This window comes from Varroa jacobsoni, unplaced genomic scaffold (genome assembly GCF_002532875.2).
Source record: "Varroa jacobsoni isolate VJ856 unplaced genomic scaffold, vjacob_1.0 scaffold_1092, whole genome shotgun sequence".
NCBI classification, from domain to species: domain Eukaryota; kingdom Metazoa; phylum Arthropoda; class Arachnida; order Mesostigmata; family Varroidae; genus Varroa; species Varroa jacobsoni.
In genome coordinates, this window is record NW_019213994.1 from 289,582 (window position 1) to 310,088 (window position 20,507).

The 20,507-nt window shown below is 42.8% G+C and overlaps 1 protein-coding gene across 1 annotated transcript in view; it reads left to right on the forward strand.

Moving 5' to 3' along the window:
* The window catches only part of LOC111266510 (GTPase-activating Rap/Ran-GAP domain-like protein 3), a 49,495-nt gene that overhangs the window by 23,705 nt on the left and 5,283 nt on the right, over positions 1–20,507 (forward strand). The window contains exons 8-21 of the mRNA XM_086970934.1: positions 217–419; positions 2,409–2,520; positions 2,865–3,017; positions 3,630–3,742; positions 7,275–7,388; positions 8,230–8,410; positions 11,087–11,275; positions 13,275–13,462; positions 14,354–14,582; positions 16,583–16,663; positions 17,903–18,063; positions 18,299–18,428; positions 19,413–19,669; positions 20,002–20,396. Of these exons, the coding sequence (XP_086827060.1) occupies positions 217–419; positions 2,409–2,520; positions 2,865–3,017; positions 3,630–3,742; positions 7,275–7,388; positions 8,230–8,410; positions 11,087–11,275; positions 13,275–13,462; positions 14,354–14,582; positions 16,583–16,663; positions 17,903–18,063; positions 18,299–18,428; positions 19,413–19,669; positions 20,002–20,268 (2,378 nt within the window). The 3' untranslated portion in view covers positions 20,269–20,396. The remainder of the gene's footprint in view (positions 1–216; positions 420–2,408; positions 2,521–2,864; positions 3,018–3,629; positions 3,743–7,274; positions 7,389–8,229; positions 8,411–11,086; positions 11,276–13,274; positions 13,463–14,353; positions 14,583–16,582; positions 16,664–17,902; positions 18,064–18,298; positions 18,429–19,412; positions 19,670–20,001; positions 20,397–20,507) is intronic.

The window sequence follows — 20,507 nt, forward strand, 5'->3', positions numbered from 1 at the left end:
ATTACAAGTTATATCGATAAGTAAAAATCACCTGAATAATGTTGCAATAATGAAGATTATAGAAATGACGCAAAACACTCTGTTTCGTCATGTAGGATTGGCGGGAGCTATCTTGATTATATTAGACCTCCACTTACCTATGGGAATGCATAATACAAAAATTGATCGTACCGTTTCGTTCTAAATCTGCACGTATACATTTATCGCGCGTTTTAGAAACGGGAAACAAGGATTTCGAGAGACTGGTCAACTTGCTGGGCGGGAAAGTGCGCCTTAAGGGCTGGGACAAATACAGGGGCGGACTAGACGTCAAGGGAGACATGACTGGCAAACAGTCCGTGTATACGATCTACGAGGGGCACGAAATTATGTTCCACGTATCAACATTGCTACCGTACTCCAAGGATAACCGACAGCAGGTGAGTCAGTCACCATTTCTCTCTACAACGATGACAGTGTCACTGCTGCTACTACAACTATTGCGCATTCACTCAACTGCTTTGGATTTTGGTGGTCTGCTGCTTTCCATTCGTTTTTCACTAGTCTCGTCATTACTCCTGCCCTTCAAACCGCACCTCTTCCTTCAGCCCTCTCGTTCAGTCGCCGGCCATTATCATTTTCCACTTAGATAGATTTCACCTATTCTTATTAGAGCAGCGACTATCGATCGCCTAGACCCTCGGCCTTCGTCTGTTTGGGCGTCGGCTTATCTCCCATTGCCCTTTTTCCTATCAATATTTTTTTGTATCGACATCAGTACTATCAGTGAGTCTCTTATCCTTTAGTGTAAACGGTGGGTGCACTATGTATTACAGATAAGAGTAAACGGTCAGCAGACAAGGCCTTTTGCGTTTAATCTCGCACTCAGCAAAATGGAGCGATGACAGGAAATGCGTCGAACCGGCAACATGAACATGTAGGAAAGGGTGCTAAGACGAAGCCACAAAATAGGGCTAGAATATAGGTGACACCAACAAAGCATGTGTAGGCTCCCAACATGCGATGGTGCTGGGCTATCCTACACGTCCGGCTCCTTTCCGACTATTTCTATCTATTCAATGAGAGAATAATGGGAAAAGGGGACAAAATGCGTCAAAGTATGCATTGACGCTCTATTTCTCTATAGGATTCAGGTCACTACCCATTATCGTGTCCTGATTCATCTTGTGATTACTATCCACCATTCAACTTTTCTCCTTTCTGATGATTGCTTTTATGTTACCTCTTCTATCTTCGCCCTTTCTTCTGTCTTGTTTCATTCGTCTCAGATGTACCTTCTGCTCGTCTCAGTCCGCAGAAGCTACTATAATTCAGCCTTTAACCGTAACAGAGCATCGCTTCCTGCGCAGTCTGCCGTCTCGTTCTTCTCAGTACATTTTTTTTGCTCCTTGGTGCTATTACCCATTTGTGTCTGCCGTACGCTGTTCGCTCTTTACTCTTTGCTTTCGGTAATCCACCTTCCATCAACATCCAGACCCTTTTCCCGAAGTACCTATCCATCCATTACCGCGATCAAGTGCAGCTGCTTACTTTCCAAGACAGCTGGCCCTAGCGGCACGGCAAAGGGGCATCAGCAGCCTTACTTTCGAACATTGGCATCTTTTTGCAACAACATCACTCACTCCTCGCGAAGTTCTCCCAGGAACGCTATAGCTAGTACGTGGTTGCTAGTGGCATCGCCAGTGTCTCTGCTTCTACGTACAACGGTCGTCAGCAACGTAGCGAAAGCGGGAAGAGGGCGAGTCATATGAGTGGACAAGGTTCTTTGCGACGAGATGCTCGTTTGTTTTGGTACAGCCCTCTTTTTTCCCCTGTCTGTACCATGTATGTTGTGTATGTGGACATTCCGCTCGTACCACCCGGGTGATTCGCCTCGATGGGCACATAGCCTCCATACTGCCGTATGCCAGCAGCATATTATAAGCGGCACAGGCTTGTGAGACCTGACGTCAGAACCCTCGTTATCTATATTAGCTACAAGCAGATCGAAATTTGTTTGTGGCCGTTTGCTGCCAAATACGTCGTTTGCAGAATCCTACGGCCGGTTCTTGAGGCGTTTTTGGTGCGGCAGTAGAGCTGTACCATTGCACTGACTGTTGGAATGATCGCTAAGGATATAGGCTGCTGGAAGATATTCTGATTACCTGAATAAAGGTATAACGCCAAAACCTAGCACGAGGAGGTCACAGGCGAATCCTATATAAGCTCGCTGCATAGCAACGCAAAATAGGCCGTATCGTGGACGAAGAAATAAAATCAAGCCATAACCTGAGGATGGCAATCCGCATCCGAGTAACTCCTTTACGAAAGCAAGGGCATGAACCTCCTTTAAAACCCTTAGGACAGCGCGGCATCACTAACTAATAGCATGAGTCTCACTTCTCCATCATTGTGTCGTGATATTGCAGGTGGAGAGAAAAAGGCATATCGGCAACGATATAGTGAACATCATATATTTGGAAGGAAACTACGAGGACCATATCAATTTTAAGCCATCCATGATAAAGTCTCAATTTACACGTAAGCATATACAGGGAATGCTGAAGGATATCTCGTCTGATAGCAATGACTTTGCTTTTCACTGTTGATATCATAACCATAATATAATCAGCTAATAAGATAGTTTTAAATGGAATTTGCAATAAATCGGCGAACTAATTTTATGTACGATTCTAAGGAATTGATCTAATTACGTGTGGCCCGTTCATTTGTCACCCGCTTGTCCTAGGCTAGTTTTATCCTTTTTTTTTCTACTATTTTTGTAAAGAAATGTGTGAGATTATAGTTCTGTTTATTTTTTTTTAAATTATATTTGTTCTGTTATTGTCTAAGCATTGCTGTCTTTTTTCATATGATTTTTGCAGACATCTTCGCGGTGATTACGTATGATAAAAGCGAAGATGCGTTTCGCCTTTCGCTTTTCTCAGAAGAGTCGGTTCCATTATTTGGCCCTACGCTTCCCTGTCCGCCCGTGTTCCACAATCATCAGGAGTTTCGGGAGTTTTTGCTCGTCAAATGTAAGTCGGCAAAATAGTGCTACATTCCAAACTGCAGGTCATTCTACATTTTAAGGGTACGCCTACGAGACGTTGGGTGTATGACACAAAACCGATGAAATTGTAGGTATCTTGGAATTGTAGAAGTTTGTAGAAAACTTAGAAAAGAAACCTTTTCTGTGTAGCTGATATGAATACATTCTACATACATACGTGTGATATACTGCCTACAACCGAAACCGAATCTTGGCGCTCATCAGAGAAAATAGTGCAGCTAATCCCTCCATAAAGATGCATATTGAAGCGTGGTGCTTTCTTGACACTTGCTATGACGCCAAACTCTGGCCGCACTCGACTGAGTGAATTCTCAGAATCAGCAGACATCTGCAAGTTATTACCGATTTCAGCGGCGAAACTATTGCCACGGTATCCATCTGAGCACAAGCATGAGGCCAGATAGCTGGCAGCCGCCGAACGGACTCTGATGTCCTTCCTATCTTTGGCAGCAAGACGAAGCGCGGTTAATGAAAGGCCGCTGGAATAAGGAAGAATCTACCTAACAACTCAGCCATGGAAAGTCGACCTACACGACTCATGCGGTTAATTAACTGATGCAACGTTTGCTCTTTTCAGTGATCAACGGCGAGAAGGCAGCGTTCAACACGCCGATCTTCGCACAAAAGAGGGAACGTACCCTGGACATGCTCATCAAGGACCTTTATCACGAGCACATATCTGACCGAGGGGTAAGTATATCTGTGGGTGCCGTCCCTCCATGCTGTTCCTAGATACCTCTTTCAGAGTAGTAAACAAACAACGACGGCTGACTCTTAATTATTACACCCATACTGCTACCTGACGCTAAAAGCACTATAATTTTTTGCACTGAATAGGACAGTGGAAAACTTTTGCTATTAAACAGTATGAATCGCAGTCGGTTGTACCAATAGTGCAGTGGTAACGGGTCAGTGGTTGATGCAAACGTTGAACATGGCGGGAAGCTTATTAATTCGTGACAGAAGCGGCATGTTAATATTATTTACATACAATAAGGGTCAGTGAATATAAAGGAGTCTGACGTGATTATCCAGATTTGTTAAACTAATTAGATCAAAGCTCGGCTTCTTTACCCGTTAACTTAAAATTCCCTTTTATAATCATATAAAAGAATCTAGCGTGATGAACCGACTAATGTAACCAGTAAAGCCTACTACACGCCAACAAAGCTAAATCAATGACAAGAAAAATGGTGACCCTATTCTAAATGCAGCAAGCTCGAAAAATAAGGGGCCGGCCATCTATTCGAACGAGACAAGCAGCGCATCGCGGCACTTATTCGACCGCTTTCGGTTTTCGTCGTTATTTGTAGGAATACACATACACCATTGACACACTGCGATTAGGCAGGTTCACATACGTTCGCTTGTCCACAGGGGCGACTAAGCCCAACCGTGAAGAGCTTTATCGACTATCCCGCTACCCCACTCATTGCGGTTATCGTCTAGTTAGTTCGTTCGATATATTGGGTCTTCCTCTTGCAACAATCATAGTTGAAGCAGCAGCGGTATACGCAGCGACCAGGGGTAACGTCTACCCGCTTCCACTTCCATTCAGCTCTTGCATACGCAAGTAATACTAGTTGCAGTAGCACACGAAACAGTGTCCTTCGAATGGTCGTTGATATTCATCTGTTCCTCCTATTTATCCTTATTTCGGCCTTTTCTCTGTGTGACATAACGACACCTGCGCCGTGACCTTCACCACGGTTCCGATACAATGGACGTCGTCCACTTTGCTAATTAACAACTAGACACACTCTAATATAGTCCGATCTAACTCAGTCTAGCACATTTTGTCATTGCACATACCGCCCGATGTTTGGTGGTCTAACGAATCATATATAGCAGTGTATATCCTAAATATGACAGTTCCCGTTTAATGCGGTGGTTAGCTTAACTACAGACCAATAGCTTGGTATCGTACTAGCTTATTCTGTGACGTAACTTGTCATACTGCACTTTTGTGGCACACCCTATTAATCGTACGAGAGCCTACATCTATGAAACCGTCGTTTCATAATGACGGTGGATATTGTATCCAGATATTACCTGCCTATTGTGCTTAGCTAACACGCTGCTGCCGGTGCCTACTGCACTATGTGGCTATCTGCTAGACAGCTTCGTGTTTGATTGAAGGTTACTAACAATGATACACATCGTCGAAGGCCGGCATGTACACTCTTGCTTAACTGCTCAGCCGATCCCTGGTTGAACAACGATGTCAGACACCGGAGTGTAGAAAAAAGCCGCAGTACAAGTATGGCAGTAGGACGAATTGTGTGGGAACTGATTGACTAACTGACCGACTACAGCCAACTCATTAATTGAGCAAGCTGCAATATTCTTTCTCACTGACCAGCCTTTACTGCTGTGAAAATCGATAATAATCCGTCTTCAGTTTTCATTCGCTGGCGCCTGTCGCTTTAGGGTGACGAAGGAAATGACTACTCTCAGTCGTTCGATTGCCGACGATGAAAGGAGCGATAACGTTCATCGGTTAATTCTCCCATCGAATTGCTTTCGACAGCTATCCCGATAGCTTCGCGCTGCCTGCCATCCGTCGTGTCTTCGGTGGATTGCTTACGTAGGTTTTGGTTACGTTCAAGTATATACGCCGATCCCGGCCCCGCTGGTCCCATTATGCCTTAAGGACTAGGTTCATGGCTCCTCTCCAGCTGTTATCATCCCTCTGTATCTCGAGCGCCGGCAGCGAGAAAGGCGCACACACTGAGACAGCCGTTCTAGGCATTATGACACATTGACTTGAATTCTGTGTCGTAGCCTAGTCAGTTTCGTAGCTGTCCATAGTCCAGTGATCCACCTTCGGCCCTCCGTCCTTTTCCACAGTGTCGTTCTCCCGCTACCGATTGAATATCCTTGTCTTATTTCCCCGATTCTTCTTACCTATTCACTCCTGATGACTCGTACCCTTTCTTAATAACCTATCAGAGATACAATATTGACTGTTCCCTTCGGCTATGACTGACCACATTTTGTCGAATTGTACTGTTCGTTGGCTTTTCCTCTGGCCCATTTCGCTTAAGCGAGTCCAAACCAACGCAAGGAAGAAGGCTAAACTCATCACGAAAAAATGTAGTAAGCAACTATCCCGAGGTCAGTATTCAGATAGCACTCCACCCAATGCATCTCAATAACTCCTCTCAGCCACGACGTCTGTACTTTATCGAAAAGCCCTCAAGAGGCAGATCATCTCAGAGGAAAGAAGAAAGCATGGAGAAAGATAGCAAGTAAGCATGATTACCCGCAAACTACTCGTTTTCGTATTGGACATTCTCGACACTTTTTTCCTGGACGATGCTTGCGACGACTCCCGCTGGGTATTATCCGAGCAAAGCCAGTAATAGTGGTAGCAACGGAGGCAGCAGCTTTTATTAGACAGCGGAGTTACCATACCATTTCCTCCTTGATGTCCTCTTATTCTTTTTCTTTTAACTCTTTTGTGTTCAACTTGCCGTCTGTAATGGTATATTTCGAGGCCACCAAAAAAAAAGTAAAAAGAGCGTCAGAAAAATACAGCAAAAAGAGAAGGAAAGAAAAAGCGCTTACACCGAAAGTAACGGAGATTATATATATATATATAACAACCAGAAAAAACAAGGAAACGTCGCGCCCTGGGAAAAAGTCTGACGCGGAACAGCATTTCGTTTTGCAATCCTAGTGCCACCACATCCGACCGCGCGTCCGCCCGCATTGATACTTCTTCGAATTTGCTTCAATGTTTCCTCGCAGCCGTAGCGTCGAAAACATCGATTAGCCAGATATGATACTGAGCTCGATTAGTATAGGAATAAGATCTGCTATTTAAATAAGTAAGCTGACAAGGAAAGCTTCGATGGGCGTGCCGTCTCCGTGCTGCGGTATGGTGTTATATAGTGCGACGCCTCGGGATGGTGGCAGTTGCTATAAAGCAGGTTGCAGCCGAGAGGCGACTGGAAACACGCCGAGTCCGAGCGAAGACCATGGAAATTATGTACTGACTAGTTTGTTGACATCTATGTTATCGCCGATATCATTGTGATACATTGTAGCATGTGTCACAAAATAAGTATAAAGCATCATTTAGCAAGAGTATCAGAACTCCAACAGCGAGTGAGCTTGCACAACTATAACCCGACAAATAACTTTGTCTTATTCACCAGAAGTCCGCTCAATTATAACAAACTTATCTGAAGAATTGTGGTCCGATTTGTCATTTCAGACGATGTTGAACCGGCGGGCGTTCTCCGATGTCCTTCCCGAAACCCCTCGAGGATCCCGAAGGAAAGAGGAGGCTCGCCAGGTGGAGTTCGTCCGCATCGGACAAGCACTGAAAGTAAGTATCATGTATATCGCGTTTTTCTAGTGCTGAGAGAGCGGCTTACTGCCAGATCGCTCTGTGCCTTCACCTATCTCCGATGGAAAAGCACTAACGATTTTACCATCTTACTGCCACAACTTATTCTGCTATTAATACCACTACCCAAAGTCGCTGAACGGCTGTAACCAGCTGCCAGAGCCCCTGAGGATAAAAATCGGTTAAGTCGAACACGATTTCTTAGTGTGCGTGGTCTACTGCTTTGAGCATAGTACTACAATCGGAAGGTGCGTACAACGAAAAAGAGTCTGACTAGAACCTGCAAAGAAGGCCCGAACAGCTGTCAGAGCTTAGAGACTCGGAAGTGAATCTGAAGAAAATATGGAAATCTCTGCCTGCCCATTCATGTGCTTCGCCAGTTATTAACCAATTATTAACTTTGCCGCTATCTTTCTAGGCACCAAGGAAAGCTCATGCTTTCTCGACTGAGAAGAAAAACTAAAAAGGCCCTCATCAGCCAGTAAAGCCTTTATTAGTAGATACATTGATTGCTTGGCGTGTTTGGTCTCATCCGTCCGTTCCGCTCTCAGCTCCGAGTCAAAAGTTCTACGTAATTTTTTGCCGTAAACGTTTAGCAGTTCGAACATGTCCTTTAGGTCGAAAAACAATTTGTCACACAGCTGATTTATGTGCAGCTTCATTTTCGACGTACAATATTATTCCGTTTAAAATGTATTGAACGCTATAATATTTATAATAATAAATAAGTGGTTTTTTGTCAGCATGATTGCCTTACGATTAACTTACCCTTCTTATTACGTTCGCTTTTTGGTCTATAATGATTGCTTGTATTGTTCAGCTGGACACGATCGTAAAAGGCGACGCACCCACATCGCTAGCAACAACGTCTCTGTTCAAACGGGAGCCTTGGGAACCACACTGTTTTTACCCGGACTTCCCGCACGAAGTTATCTGTGGTGATTCCTGGGCTGAAAAGCGGTTAGTTCTCGCAACAGAAGCTGGGATATATATTATCGAAGGTACGTGAATACTAAATGTGTCCTTATTTTATCCAGAATCAACACCTACCCTAGAGACCAGACCGCCTGTAGTCTCTTTCACAGCGCATTGACCTACGTTGCCGCGAAAACATCATCAAGAGCAAGTACAGTTTAGTTGACGATAGGTGATCGAACAGAATGCTACGACCGGGTGGCTGAGCAATTAAACATGACAATTTATACATTTTCTTTACAATAAAGGCTATGACTTTCCAGTTAAATGTGTTGGCATAACTGATCCTCGCAAACATCGCCGTCTACATGTGACCTTCCATCTTGCCCATCTATTATTATGTAACTATCGTACAAGGCCTGTACTGTAAACCGCTGTATACGATGAGCGTTGCGACTTTATAAAACTATTCCTACAAGGAGCTATGCAAATGTCATCTTTAATCGTTAGCATTTACTAATGAAATGACAAATTCTGCAGAAAAATCTACAAATCTTAAAAAAAATACAGGGTGTGTATGTGAACCGGGACGAAATTCATATGTGCTTATATTGAGTCGCCTGCTTATTTCCAATGGGTTACAATGCTCTTATAATATATAGCACAGTGCGTACGCGCCAGTCGTTCAATCATTCATTCATAATACGCAAAAATTCATCACCATCTATTTTTCAAAATGGGTTATCGGTACCTATGGGTTACTTACGGGATTGCTACTCTGCAGCTTTTCACCTGTTTCTCAACCTCTTGGTGTACGTTTCGTTGTATATAGTATTATTACCCAACTGTAGAGGTACGACCAGCTGCATTTGTGCTTGAACCAAGCATGTAGTCATAGCGAGCATCCGCTAAACCTCATTTTTTGTACTTTTTATCATGCTAATACTTCTACGTGCTGAATTTTATGCAACACACGCGGGCCTAGGAGAAGGGAAAAATAAACAGGCCGAAAGATTTACTTGTGTATCTGTTTGTTTGACGAAAACAATTTTGAATAATAGCGGGAACAGCAGTAGCGCCAAAGTTCTCAGTCGTCTTTAGTTAGCTGTCTTTTGATAGAAGACATCATATTATTTAGGCACAGAAATAGCTGCAACGACAGCAATAGCGCCCACTTTCAGTGCTATACAGAGGTAGACTTCACAGATAATTTGCACACGCTATAACATGGCGCATCTTGTTGCAGCAAGAGCAAAAACAGCACTTGTCGGCGATGCTGTCACGGCAACGTCGACAACGGCGGCGGGCGCAAACGTTCAAGCTTTAGCCAGCAAAGACTGAAAGGCAGCGCTATCGGTTCACGCCTACACGCGTTCTAACCTTGAAGAAGCCGCAAGACAACTATGGTCACCACCCCTATCATCGCCGCAACTGGCAAAGAACACAAAGAACAAAATAAACAATATAAATAACAAGTAGCTATAGCTATGCCTAGTATATTAATATAGTGGTAGCTGTAGGACCAGCGAATATCGTTGGTCGCCGCTATTCGCCAATGAAGGACAACACAAGCAATCAACCAACCTGCCAAATTCATTTTGTTGCCGTGTCCGTGTACTCGTATAAGTGCGCGTACCGTTGCGTCATCAGGGGCCGTCGGACTCAGTCACTTATTCGTACATTTCGTCTGTAGCTGCTGCTCCGGCAGCCGTAAAATGGGACTTCGACTATAGAGAGACAACGAACAAGCGAATGAAACTTCTCTGCCCCCGACACTCCCTTTGCTGCCGACTTCCCGCTCGATCACCAACCCTAGCCGCATTCATGTGCCCCAAGCCCTGCCGGCGAGACGTACATGTAAAATACAACCGCTTGTTATAAGTGTCGGGAAACAGGCGCAATACGAAACAGTTCGAAAGCGCAATTACGAATTACCAAGCAGCGGCTCAGAGAAGGGTTCAGTCCTACCGACTCGGAGGCACAGGGGACGCTCAAACACCCGTTATCTTTACACTTGCGAGCTCTGCAGTTACGCTTTACTCGTATGGGATATACATTGTCGTTAGTGGAGTACGAAAGGAACGTGGGCTGAAAAAATGTATAACGCATGGAAGAGGATGAAAGAAACGGAAGCCAGTGAGAGAACGCGAAAAAGAATTCATGCAAATGGGTCGCTGTTGCATGACAGAACATGCTGGTTTCCGAAAGTCGCTTGAGCCGTGACAGGAGGCACTTTTTGGACAATATACAGATCTGATCTGCATTCACCGTATCTATCATCGCCTTTATTACCTTATTTAATATATTGTTGTTAGAAGAGTGTCTTGTTGAGAATCATTAACAGGATACACTTAGTAAAATGTAACACACAAAATCCAGGAAAATTCACAGTTCGTGTGGAAACGAGCACGGGGTTAGAATTGCATTATACGCAATAAGAATTACTGCCAATCTGTCCGATCTAATACAGATCGTACGCATATTCGTGTCAAGTTAACACAACTTGAACGTGTTCAATGAGGTAAACATTATGTTGTCTGACGAGCAACGTCACTTCCAGACATTTATATTTCGATATCGTCGAAAGATACCATAATTATAATGTGATAGTTTGATATTAATTCCTCCTGTATTCATACTCTACTAAAAAACAACTATAAAATCATAAGCTTTTTCGAACAACGAATTACCTATACATCTTTTCAATATATCTTCACTGTATAATATTCATGAGCACTTTCTTGCTGTCGTTTTGTTTTCAGAGGGTCTTCAGCATCGGCAAATCTTTGACAAAAGTGTTCAAGTGAAGCAGTTATCTGTTGTGGAAGCTCATGGCATCCTGCTACTACGCACGGACCGAGGTCGGGACTCGCGTGTCCATGTATTCCGCTTATCCGACTTTGAGATCGATCTATCATTCGGCGCTGTCAAGACGCGCCATGATCTCAGAGGTGAGTAACCATGGGTTGGACACATTTTATGACCATCGACGATCACGTTCAGTAGGGTGGGGACGGGAAAATGAATGCAGATATTTTCGTGTTGATAGCCCCTTGAACGGCGTGTTTTAGGTTTATTAACGGTAAGGGGTCACAACCTGACTTGCAACTAAACATTAACCAGAGTTACAGCAATCGCTAAAAGGATAGAGGAAATTCCATTCCGTCGCAGTCCTCAGTTGGCACTCGATCTAATTAGATGGAAAGCTAAATATATATAGCGTAAATGCTGGTCTATGAGGTTGTCAAGATCATGAATCTTTCTAATGAATCGAACGAGGAATTAATTTCCGTCCAAAAGAAAAAGTCGCTTAATTTGCCGCTTATAAAGACCAATATGATCAAAGAAATGTCCCGGTTCAGTCATGTTAGCCTGTTAAATTCGTAAACTAATTAATTATCTCAAGTAATATACCATAAGCAGTATTTCATGCTAATAAAATTATTGTAAAAAAAAATACATTATATTTTTTTGACGGATACGCTCTGCGGTTTGCTTTTTTCACATGGATTAAGCAACAGGAACAGCAATAGGGGTTTGGCCGAACAGGCTGAGCTTCCCTCGTTTGATTCCCAATTTTAAGCGGTTCCCTTCCGATCTTCGACAAAAGAGCCAATTTAGAAATAGCTAATCTACTTAGAAGTGCTGTTACAAACCTCTAATGAAGAAGAGAGAAAACAGGCCCAACTGAGCCACGTTGGCCCGTTTCACTTCACTTAGGTCCTGAATCTATACATAGCTTGACGATTGTTAGAAAAAACATGACGTGAGATCATGCAGATGCAGGGGGTGTGAATCGAACAATGCCAAGCTAATATTTTTTCACGGTAGAAAATCGTCGGAAGATCAGTGAGTCGGCTTCTATTCGGAGTGGGCGTATTTTACAATCTGTACAAATATTATTTCGGAGTGTGTGTGTCATATCAACGTCGATCTATTTAGAAATGTCTGTTTAGACATCCTTAGCCGCTCTCCGTGCGTGTGACGAAGGTTATGAGGCTCAAAGAAGGACGTGAGCGGAAAGGACATAGGCAAACGGCAATGTTTTCCGGAGACTTACTTTGAATCGATAAAAGAATGCGTCTAAAATCAAAAGTAATATTTTGGTAAGCAAAGCCAATGATAAAAGGAAGTGCAAATTTCGCGTATACTTTAGGTAGAAAACACTAGGTAGAGCCCAATAGTACGGTACAACCTAGAAGTAAAACTCCTTGTGACCTATCAAAAAATAAATTCTTACTGACCTCAAAACACAAATATGGAATAAATGCAGCGAAAGAGGTACGTACAAATCTATCACAAAATATCAAAATAATTTTTATTGCTTTTGTCAGATGGCATGGCAAACAAACGTTAATCAGCTTGATTGATATAGGATTTTACTTTATATTTTATGACAGTGAAGGAATACAGGCAATTTCCCTCTATAAATATATATATATATAAATTGACATTTCACTGATGCAATTTTCAGCAATAGAGAATTTTGAATCTTTAAGTATACATAGATGCTCTCATTTAGCATGGGGTACATTTCGTGAGAACTACTCAAGAACAATCGTGCAGGTCTGAGATATTCGAGGTTTATGTCTTCAACATTATCTAGACCAACCTCGTTTATGCGCGCTCATACGCGTTGTATCTTAAGTTTTGTCATAGTCGTTAAAGTCAAAAAAATACAGAGTATGGGAAGACTGTGGGGCACGAGGCTGATTTCGAAACTTAAGTATACGAAGTTTCCATGCTAGCGTTGGGCAGACAGCACGATCCAGTTCCGCTTATCAGTCAGATAATTATGCAATGAATTTATGCCAATAACTTTTACGTTTGGCAGATACTTGTATAGCTTGGGGCCTTTGCTAAGATCGATACGAAATTTTGAATTTGTACAGGTTCTTGGGGCGTATAGAAATAAAAGAGACTGTCCATCTCCGGTTTACCGATTTACAGAGCACCGTCTGGAGCGTACGAAGGGATGCCACCTATACTCGTTAAGCCGCCCCGGTGGCAGTCACTTGAGGATGGCAGTTTGTATCAGTCGGAAGCTACTTCTGATGCAGTGGCGCCACTCAGCAGCCTGGACAACTTGGTGCGCCGCTTCTGACACCGATACGATCGACGGCTTTCAGCTCGTTCGAGTAAGTATAAGGCACAGCAGTGCTTTTTCATACATTTTGTCAGCAAGTATCAGGCTTGCAGCGCCATGGCCTATGTGGAAATGATCCGATGTCCTCTAGAATACCTGCATGGAGACTTTACCCCCAAACGACTCAGCCGACAACATACCTTCTTTAAATGAAATCAGAATGGCAACAAAATCTGACATCTGAACGGAACATCTGAAATTCTATAAATATGCAGATTGACTAATTTCATATCGATAAGAACTCTTTCTTCGTTAAGTGTCCATTCTCGCTACGTCGACAAGGGGTGATTTCTCTTAGCCCAGGTCGGACTGCGAGCGACAAGTTGAATTAAGCCATTTTGCGCGATCGTCTAACACCGAATTAATTACGTATTATATATAATAAAAATATAGTTACGAAGAAAGTACGACGCATTGTCAGAAACACAAGTCACTAAAGACGTCTACCTAAAACGCGGTAAAGTGCTTGCCAATATTCGTGTAGAATTGATCTCCATTTTACATGAAAATAGTAATACGACTAAGCTTGAGCTAATGTCGTTGAACAAATGGGCGCTTCTACACACCGTAACGACCACAGATTCGTGTGGTGCCGAAGCATTCGGTCATTGCCAACAAATCTATGTTGTCATGGATATATCTGTTTCCTATTGCGGCGCGCAGATCAACATAGCTTACTGCAAGTGTGCTTATTTTTTTTTGCAATAACCCGTAGATTCAGTGGTAAAACTCGGGCTCCGAATCAAATTTTGAACTTTATTGACTTCTGGAGCACATAATGTTAGCACATAACCGCCATAAGACTTCACATATATGTATACGCACTGCGTACATTCTAATATTTGACGCTTGTTGAAATGGCTGCTATCGTTGCTTTCGTTAGGAGTTGAACGTAAACGAGGCACCCGTGATTTGTACTCTGGTCGACACTCCACGACCCGGTGCTGATAACCAGATCTGCGTGGGGTATCGCCATCAGTTCGATCTGATCAACGAAAAGACAGGCGAGATTGTGCGGCTTCACAATCTTGACAAAGTGGAACGTCTTCATCTTGTTGCCGCGTTAGACATCTACGAAGATGATGAGGCCGAGCTACTACTTTGCTACAACCGTAAGTGATTTGTTTTAGATAATGCAAGAACAAAAGCTTGCAAGAACGTACTGCAAGTGCCATTGTAAGGTGAATAGTGTTTTGAGCAACATACGCTGCTATGCATGAGAATCCCAGTCCGCAGATACATCAGCCAGACTCACCGTTGACACGACTTTAACAGTTTTGTTTCACGAAAACTTCAATTAGAATTAATTAAACTCTAATTAATTTTAGCTCTAGCTCGTTCCTCGTAGGTTAGTTAGCACTCCTGTTTATCTGTGAAAAAAAACTCATATAATACTACTAAAAAATTTCCCACGCTCAAAAAGGAAGGCTATCTCGTTTTAGAGATGGTCTTTAAAAGTGAGGAAAACCAAAAATGTACTCGAACATTTTTCGTTTTCCTTACTTTTCGAAGATTTAAAAACTACACCAATTTATATCTTAATTCTTATCCTGGGTTTCATAATTGAAATCGGTCGCCACTTTCTCTTACTTATCTGTGTTCAAGGCCGGACAGGGCCTAATCACAGAATTGATGGAGGAAAGTTGTTGCCTAACCGATGTGAGGCAATGTACGGATCGGATTTCGAGCCCGAATGCTAGAGGGGGCCAATAGTAGTTAAACGAAGATTTTTTGAAAACAGCGAGACACCCTTCGAATTGTGGTACATTTGACTCGGCTAGCCGTACCTTAACGGGATGATGTTTCATTGTCCCGCTTCAGCTTCAGTCAATAGTTAGCGCATACAGGTTTAGTACGTGAAATCTATTAATTTCGTATTCTAAAACTGATTGAAAATGAAGATTAACTATTGATGTACTTTACATTGAAGGTTTGTTTAGATCTTACACTAAGCAGACAGACTGAGCGCGTGACTCCAGTCTCTGGCTATGAATTAGTTGTATGAGGTGCATGCCTCTGAGGTTTTCCCTGTGTTTCTTGCCATTCCTCCGAAACTGGTGGTGACAATGGAAGACATTTACATTCAGTTACACAAAAGCATGGGAGTATGCGTAGCTTCTTACTGCGGCTGAGTGTAGCGAACTATATATAGTTCATGAAATCCTTTGGCCATGAAGTGTTTAACTGAAGACCGGTCTAATCCATTGGGCTGTCGACAAACTCGACCTCACGATAATTACAGACTAACCTGATAAGGCCACATTTCTGGAAATTCTCGAAATAGCTCAAGCTCCTTCAAAAATGAAGGATTATTTTGGCAAGTGAAAATTAGATCAGTATACGATTTTCGTACGGCTTAACGATATTAACTGTGCTTGAAGTTAAGAGCTATAGTCAAGCGCCGCGCCTTAAAAACGTCGTGGTAACAGTTGGCTCAAGTGTTAAATGAGTAACTAAATTTCGATATCTAGTAGATGCAAATGGCTTCTTCGTTGGGCCAGCTCTGGGAAAACTGTTCAATACCGAAACCCCAAGGCGCGTGAGCCACGTTCATATATAATAGCCCCAACTTTTTCCATTTTCCAGTAAGATTAGGTAAGGAGACATCTCAGTCAGTTTATGCAATATGAACGAGTATAGACAAACCACCTCAAAACTTCTTAGTAGGCCATATTTTCCTGTGCTCACTTGATAAACCGGAAATTAGCTATCTGAGTATTATCATCTACATGTCAAAAAAAAAACATCAAGAAATATCCTATGACATCACGCAGGCCCAACCAAACAGTTCTTGTAAAAGTGCCGCCGCAGAACTTTTCTCGTAGTATCGAAAAACTCCAACATAATTGCCCGCTAATTGTTCGTAAGTTCCTCAACTACTAGTAGTACCCGGTTTAGTTTTGCTGTTTTTAAATATATCGCAACTTAGGCATAGATTCGCCCCATCCGTTCGTTCCTTCCGCGTGATTCGGCGAAAATCTCTTGGAATTGGATTCACGCTAGAAGCCAGGCTAACATTAGTAAAAGATAGATTACGCCTATTTAATTTATGCTTATCAAGTACTATAGAACGTCCGGCCTCTGCTTTATTCCGCTGTTTCGTGTATTACAGATACAACGCACTTCCAGAAATTGCAAGAGGAGACAATCAATACATTTAACTTTCAATGGAACGCGATGCCTGAAGGAGTCGGTACGTTATTGTTCTTCCTGTTTCTTCTATTTGTTCCATAGGCATTGTTTTGCGTTGATGCACGGCACGTACTAATGTCCACGACATAACCCCATATGCCTATCCCTATTTTCGATGGCGGCATCCTTAAGTGCGATATACAGTGCCCAATCGACAACCGTCAGGGTTATTTTTCCGACTGCTATGCGATGATTATATGTATAAAACTCGATATAGAGGTGCGAATTCATACTTCACATGCTAACTGGTTGTCTACTTGTCTACCCAAACGGTTTTGCTAAGTGATCATATTTACTATATTATAATATAGACGTATATGCTAATTTATATACAGGACTGTGTATCAATATTGGTCTCTCTCTAGCTATCACTCTGCTAGGTAATACTCTACACGTTCAACACACTGCCAACGTAATTAGAACCATATTATGCACAAATAAATATATTTGAGCTGGTTAATAGTAGGTCTCTCTTTCGCTTCCTCCACTTACCGGTCGTCGTTCGCGTCAGCCGGGTCGTATTATAAAAACTGGCCACTTGCGTCCCTCATAAATCCCTTCACATTTATTATAGAATGCCTAAGGGGGCAAACAGGCCGCGGTTGTTACTGCTTTTTACCAGCACACGGCCCATGATTGACCAGAACGTTGAATAATATCGAGTTCCAGCCCAACGAAAATGATTCGCTGGCACCTGAACTGTCTTACTGAAGTAGCGTCATGTACGTATCTACCCGCTTTAGCGTAGTCGCTCGTTGAGCATTGACGATTGAGTGATGTAGTGGTCGACTGGTGGTAATACAGGGCAGGATTATGCTTTATTAAGCCAATCTAAAGCCGACACTGTGTTCGATTCTGTTCGATCCGCATTCAGCATTCGACTTGCTATTATCGGCCTATCGGACAGGACCTACATAGAAAACAAGGCAGTGAGAGTCATAAAAAACCATTTGCCCACTGCTTGTCTGCTTAAACGCGTATTTACCCAAGTGGGTTACGTTTAAAACTAGATATAGATCCTGTCACTAGAAATAATGCGAAGTGTGTACTTTCGAGCGGATGAAAAGTTGTGTGGTCCCGAATGTTGAATAGTATGCAACTTGCGATACGTGACTGATTTTACGCAGAGGAAGAAAGCGTTTTGCGTGGAAATATACCTACATAGGCCTCATCTCAGTCATCTTTGAAGGGTATGGCACAATTAACTATTATTCGTGTCAATTGTTTCTCATAATTGCAGTTTGCGTATTTCCGTACATAATGGGTTTCAACTACGACAGCATCGAGATTCGCCTGATCATCAATGGAAATCTCGTTCATAATATGGCCATGCCAAAACTGAAACTCATTGCATCGAAAAGCGACATCTTTTTTGCCTCAACGGCGCCTGAGTTTTTTCAGGTGGGAATCTTACTTACGATTATGCCTAAGTTATGCTTAAACTGCGCGCGCCGATTGAAACGTCATTGCTATTTTGTTCATAAAAGCTACCTTATGGAGCACTTATATGCATAGTGATAATAATTGGGTCTTGTGTTCAAGTTAAAGTAGTTTATCCGGCTTCATTAACCTAAGTCGAACTAGACTATAGTTGAATTACAAATATATAACGACGAATTCCAACGTGTAATGTTAGGTGCGCAAGGATCGAGTACGTGATGATCCGACGGCCCAAATGGGGCAACAAGGACAATACTTTACGTTCAACAATAACCTGAGCGCTATCAACAGAGACCCCTCGCTGTCGCCGCCCTCGTCGCCGCATTGTACGTACTGCTATCACTACACCATCAAATTCCACCCAGTCTGTGCAAATTAAGGTGTTTTTGTAAGCATTATAATCGAAGCTGTATTGCGTATAGGTAGGCAACTGCTCCGGCCATCAATGTTACTAAACGCGACTGTCATACAAATATTAACCCATCTAGAACGATGGGATGCCAATAGATTTGATACAAGATGTTGCTACCTGACTAACAGTGTACAGTGCAGCTGTTTACATTCACCACTACTTTCCATAGTAAAATAAGCTATAGGAACTACGTACAACATACGAAGTTCAAGATGGCCTCCTAGCTACAAAAGTAACGGTAACTGCTTTTCGTTTTAGACCTTAGTCTATGCTTGCCGCCTTCCCTTCTGCGCCTCTATGTTGTATTTTAAGATGAGTAAAATTTGTACATGCATATACATGTCAACAATTTCGGGAATGGCTTCTACTGTTGTTTAGCTAGGACTAAACGTGTATACTCGAGAAACTTAACTTCTTTAATGTTTAGAACTTAAAAAATAAATTATATATAAATATAAATAAGGATTCATGCTAGCTGAAAATAGTGTTGAATTCACATATCTTTTCAATATTGATGTGTAAATGTACAGCCTCGCGAGATTGAGTAGCCAGTGAATACGAGAAAGAGCAACTTGGGTTTCTTATGGTCTGTGCAAAAACAGATCGATGAGAGTAAGCAGAATGTAAATAAAAGCGCAGCTGCCCTGGAAACACGGGTCTGGTTTCCAACAACCTGTAATATAATTATTACTACTTTAACTATAGTCTACTTTAACTAGCTAGCTTTTGATAATAACAATTATATTACGAATATATATATTATATTATAATTACGAGTTACGGTATACCCACTCTATATTAGTATTTAGTACAAACATATAGCTCCTTAATTAGCTAGATATTTTAAATATCGTTTTGGGCACCTACGATTCGTTTGGCTTTCTTTTTCCTTTTACAGCGACAGGTAGTACGGGTTCAAACGGGGGCGTAGATGGAGGCGCGGCGGTTGGAGGCAGTGGTTTGAAGCCGGTGCGTATTTATCGCATTTCGTTCAGCTGCCTGACAGGGAACGCGTCTCCGTGCGAGCGACGTTGCCCCACCCCCTCGCTTCCTTCGCCGGCAGCCTTTCTGACAGCCGCTAATAGCGCGCCCGGAGCTACCAGCGTCACCCATAACAACTATGCACAGCAACAGTATTTATCACCGGACTTCCAGGTTTGTGCGTTGTAACACACAACAGAAACTATACAACAACAAAAGCAATAACAACAAAACAATGCGCAATATTTCGAATAACAGTATTCGTTGGGTATCCCCGCAAATGGTCTAGTGCGTGTATCGGGCATGCAAAAAGTTGGAAGACTATTATAAGGCCGAACACAGCGAATATCGTTCCAAAACGTCTCTTTTGCCTCCCACCGGCGCTGATCTACCAACCATATCATCACAGAGCGTATTTGACGGATGCGCTCTGTGGCATGAGTAAATGAAAAGCCTATTGATTCTCAATGTTTTCTATTGACTGTTGCTGTTTTCGCTATGTATAGGAGGGCTGCGGAGGCCGGCCGAGCCGCAGCGCGTGCGCGTCTCCGGTGCCGCCTTTACGTTCGCTTTCGCCGTATGGCAGCTCGAAGCGCAGCGTAATGCACATCACCCACGCAAACAATAGCTCGAACAGCTCCGACTCCGGACTGGGCAGGAGTCTCGGCGCCAGCCCCCCTGCAAGCCCTTTTCCTACCTCCGCCGCACCGGCGACGACAACAGCCGCTAACACAACTCCCGGAGCATCAGCAGCAACCAACAACGGAAAATAGCTCTCGATTTATGCAAGACATCATCAATAACACAAAAGAAATAGAGAAACAAAATGCCGATGACAACAACAATAATAAACATTGGGAAAGCAACAACGTGTGATGATGAGTGGTATACAATACTATAGGTGACGTCATCTCATTTGTGTGGACTATCAACCGAACAGGAACATACCACGTAGATATTGTTTAAACCATTCAGATAGCTTTTTGCGAAAAAAACGGCTAGTTAGGCACAG